General features: G+C 38.1%; 1 protein-coding gene across 1 annotated transcript in view; it reads right to left on the bottom strand.

Moving 5' to 3' along the window:
- Positions 1-3,856, bottom strand: part of LOC106868987 (probable C-mannosyltransferase DPY19L3) — a 29,297-nt gene that overhangs the window by 13,362 nt on the left and 12,079 nt on the right. The window contains exons 6-8 of the mRNA XM_014914471.2: positions 3,382-3,513; positions 1,528-1,632; positions 627-700 (exon numbers count right to left, since the gene is read on the bottom strand). Coding sequence (XP_014769957.1) covers positions 627-700; positions 1,528-1,632; positions 3,382-3,513 — 311 coding nt within the window. The remainder of the gene's footprint in view (positions 1-626; positions 701-1,527; positions 1,633-3,381; positions 3,514-3,856) is intronic.

Genomic DNA, 3,856 nt, shown 5'->3' on the forward strand with positions numbered 1-3,856 from the left:
ATATATATATATATATATTATATTGTCCATCCTGATTGTTGGTTGGTGTCAGGAAGGGCATCCAGCTGTAAAAACCATGCCAAAACAGACACAAAAATCTGGTGCAGGCTCCTGTTAAACCATCCAACCTATGCCACCATGGAAGGCAGATGTTAAACGATGATGATATATATATATATATATATATACAGTCAAATCGTCCAACCCATGCTAGCATGGAAAGCGGACGTTAAACGATGATGATGATGATGATGATGATATATATATATATTGTTTGAGGTTCAATTCTACTGCACAGCCCCTTGAACAAGTGTCTTCAACCACAGTCTTGCAACTGACACAGTTTTGTGAGTGATTTGGTTGAGAGAAACTGAAAGAAGCCCATTGCATGTGAGTGTGTATGTGTCTATGGTGGAGGTGTATTTCTACTTGCAGCTCTTTGTTACATTGTCAAACAACAGTCGTAAAAGAGCATCTCTGCCATACAAGCAGTGTCTTTCGTTTTCAATCTTCTGTGAAAGCATGTCTGGGTTGTGGGCAATGTTACCTCACTTGGAAACAGGTGGCAGTCAATGAGAGGGAGGGCTGCTGCCAGGTGAGACAATTAGCTTAAAGGTGAGACTTACGTGTAAGAGCCGAGTCCAAATTTGGTGAGAAGGAACTTGAAAATATGTTCATCAGCATCCAATACAATTATAACCTAAACAGGAAGAAAACCAGAGAGATGCTGAATCTCAATATGTATACAGACACACTAATATACACACACACACATACATACAAGCATACACACATACATACATACACACACACACACACACACACACACACTGATTAGGTTTTGCAGAACATCCAAGATGCCAAGCTGTGGACTTGAACTCAAAACCCTCATGAATGTGAAGCAAACAGCTTAACTACTCATTCATGCCTGCAACTCAATACATACACACACACACACACATACATACATACACACACACACACATAAATACATACACACACAAATATATATATATATAGATTGGTTGTCCAAAAAGTTTGTGCTTTGACTGAAACCACCTCATTTCTGGGAAGAGGGTATTTTCAAGTTAAAGGAAAGATGGAGACACATTGTGCAACAAAATGGTTCGTATTTGTTTGATTAAAAATGCTATGGCAAGTATTTATTGACCTTTTTCTTTCCTTTAAAAATCAGCACGAACTTTCCGGACAACCCAATACACACACACACACACACACACACACACTTATAAAGGCAGTGATCTGGCAGAATGATTACTTTGCCAAGAAAATACTTTGCAGCATTTCTTCCAGTTTCATGCTCTGACTTCAAAAGCTGCTGGGGTTGACTTTACAGTCATTCTTTTGGGATCGATAAACCATCTGATTATTGAAGCGAGCTTCTTAACCACACTGCCATGTCTGTACCTCCATAGATCTAATTCCTCTTCACGTGGGTTCCCTTCAACGCAATGTAATTTCTGAAATACTGGGAATGAATGGAAGAAGAATTTACGATTCACTTACCTTAATCAGTTTGTTGATGGCTACCATCAGCACAAGCGATGCCAGGCTGAAGATTGAAACCTTAGACAATTGGTAAAAGCTGCCGCCCGCAGAAAAGAGGTAGTTCTGAGGATGAAATGATAAAGAGAAGAGAAAATAGTAAGGTTTGGTCTATATTTAACTACTTGTCTGGTGACAGGAATAAAAGTAAGTACTATTTTGGGCCTTAGAGCTCCCTTATGTCCAGTTACCTGGTTTCCATGGTATTTTAAGTGACCCCAAGATCATGAATTTCTCCCTGAAAGGGATGCTAGTCTGTGACAGAAAAATACATTTTTTTACAGTTGAGTACATGACTGGAGTAACATGAAACGAATTGCTTTGATCAAGAATACAATGCACCGCCTAGTCCAGGGATTGAAACAATGATCTTGTAATCACTAAACACTCTAACCTAGGAAGCAGCCTGGAGAAAAGAGGGAGTTCTGAGGATGAAATAATAAAGAGGAGAGACAAAAAGTAAAGATTGGTTCCCTCCATAATTAGAGCTCAACACTTCTTTATGCAACTGTCTTCATCCATACATCATATGACCAAACTACTGTAGTCGTCTCTCTTGCACACAACATCTGATGGCTTTTATACCCAGTAAGAAGCACCAGATATACATATGGAGATAAGAAGTGCATTGTTATGCAGGAAAGAATATAAGAGAATTTATTTTGGGGTTTGAAAATGCACATGAATCTCAAAACATGTAGTTGTTTTTAAATTTTGAAATAGATTTATTGAAATACCAAGCTGGTTTTGGCAATTTTTTGTTTATCAATTTAAAATAAATAAATAAATAGGGGGCTTAGGAGAGTTTAAAGTTACATGGGAAAATCTGGTAAAACATATTTAAATGATCAAATGTTCATAGAAATTTCAACAAGTCTCACTGAGTGTAACTTTAAACTCTCTTAAATCCCTTATGTATTTTTAACCATTGATAAACAAAAAATTTGAGATTCAAGCGCATTTTCAAACACCAAACAAATTCACATATATATATATACATATATATATATATATATATATATATATATATATAGGAGCGGCTGTGTGGTAAGTAGCTTGCTTACTAACCACATGGTCCCAGGTTCAGTCCCACTGCGTGGCACATGGGGCAAGTGTCTTCTACTATAGCCTCGGGCCGACCAAAGCCTTGAGTGGATTTGGTAGACGGAAACTGAAAGAAGCCCATCATATATATGTATATATATATATATGTATATGTGTGTATATGTTTGTCTCATCCAACATTGCTTGACAACCGACGTTGGTGTGTTTACATCCCTGTAACTTAGCGGTTCGGCAAAAGAAACTGATAGAAAAAGTACTAGGTTTACAAAGAATAAGTCCTGGGATCGATTTGCTCGACTAAAAGCGGTGCTCCAGCATGGCCACAGTCAAATGACTGAAACAAGTAAAAGAGTAAAGAGTATATATATCATCATCATCATCGTTTAACGTCCGCTTTCCATGCTAGCATGGGTTGGACGATTTGACTGAGGACTGGTGAAACCGGATGGCAACACCAGGCTCCAGTCTGATTTGGCAGAGTTTCTACAGCTGGATGCCCTTCCTAACGCCAACCACTCAGAGAGTTGTCCCTAAGTTTATACAGTAGATTGGTTTCACAAGTCATCAAACAAATCAAGAGAGCTACGTCCTTAACGATATTCAACACTTGTATGACAGCTACATTTAATTATAACACACACACATGCACAATCTATATACCCCGCTGCCAAAAAAAACTCCCGCCAAAACCTTCCAAATATATCTATAGCCATGTGTTTAGATTGAACCGGTGACTACATGTTTACCTACCTTGAACATAAGCAGGATCATGAATGATATAATGAAGCTGACTGCCAGTGAGCCAAGTATCATTGGACTGCAGAACTGCATCACACACACCAACAGAAGGTTGCACAGTTCGATAACTAGCATCACCTTCACCTAAACGGCAACAAGACAAAGCAACATGGTTAGATATAATAACAACAACACACCGCAGACATTTACACATTTAAATATATACAAATTACGGAGATGTACTTGCATAGCAAGTGACCTGATCTGAGATCGTGTGCTGGAACGAAAACAATTACAGCGTGGAAGGTGTTTATAAGCCATTTAAAATAACACACAAAATCCGTTAGATTCACTTCAACATTTACATTTAATTTGTCAAAATATTTTCGTCACTTTGAGACCGCGACCTGTTCACTGACAGAATTTTGTCAGTGAACAGGTCGCGGTCTCAAAGTAACGAAAATATTTTGACAAATCAAATTTAAAT

Source organism: Octopus bimaculoides, chromosome 27 (assembly GCF_001194135.2).
Source record: "Octopus bimaculoides isolate UCB-OBI-ISO-001 chromosome 27, ASM119413v2, whole genome shotgun sequence".
In the NCBI taxonomy this organism is placed as follows: Eukaryota; Metazoa; Mollusca; class Cephalopoda; order Octopoda; family Octopodidae; genus Octopus; species Octopus bimaculoides.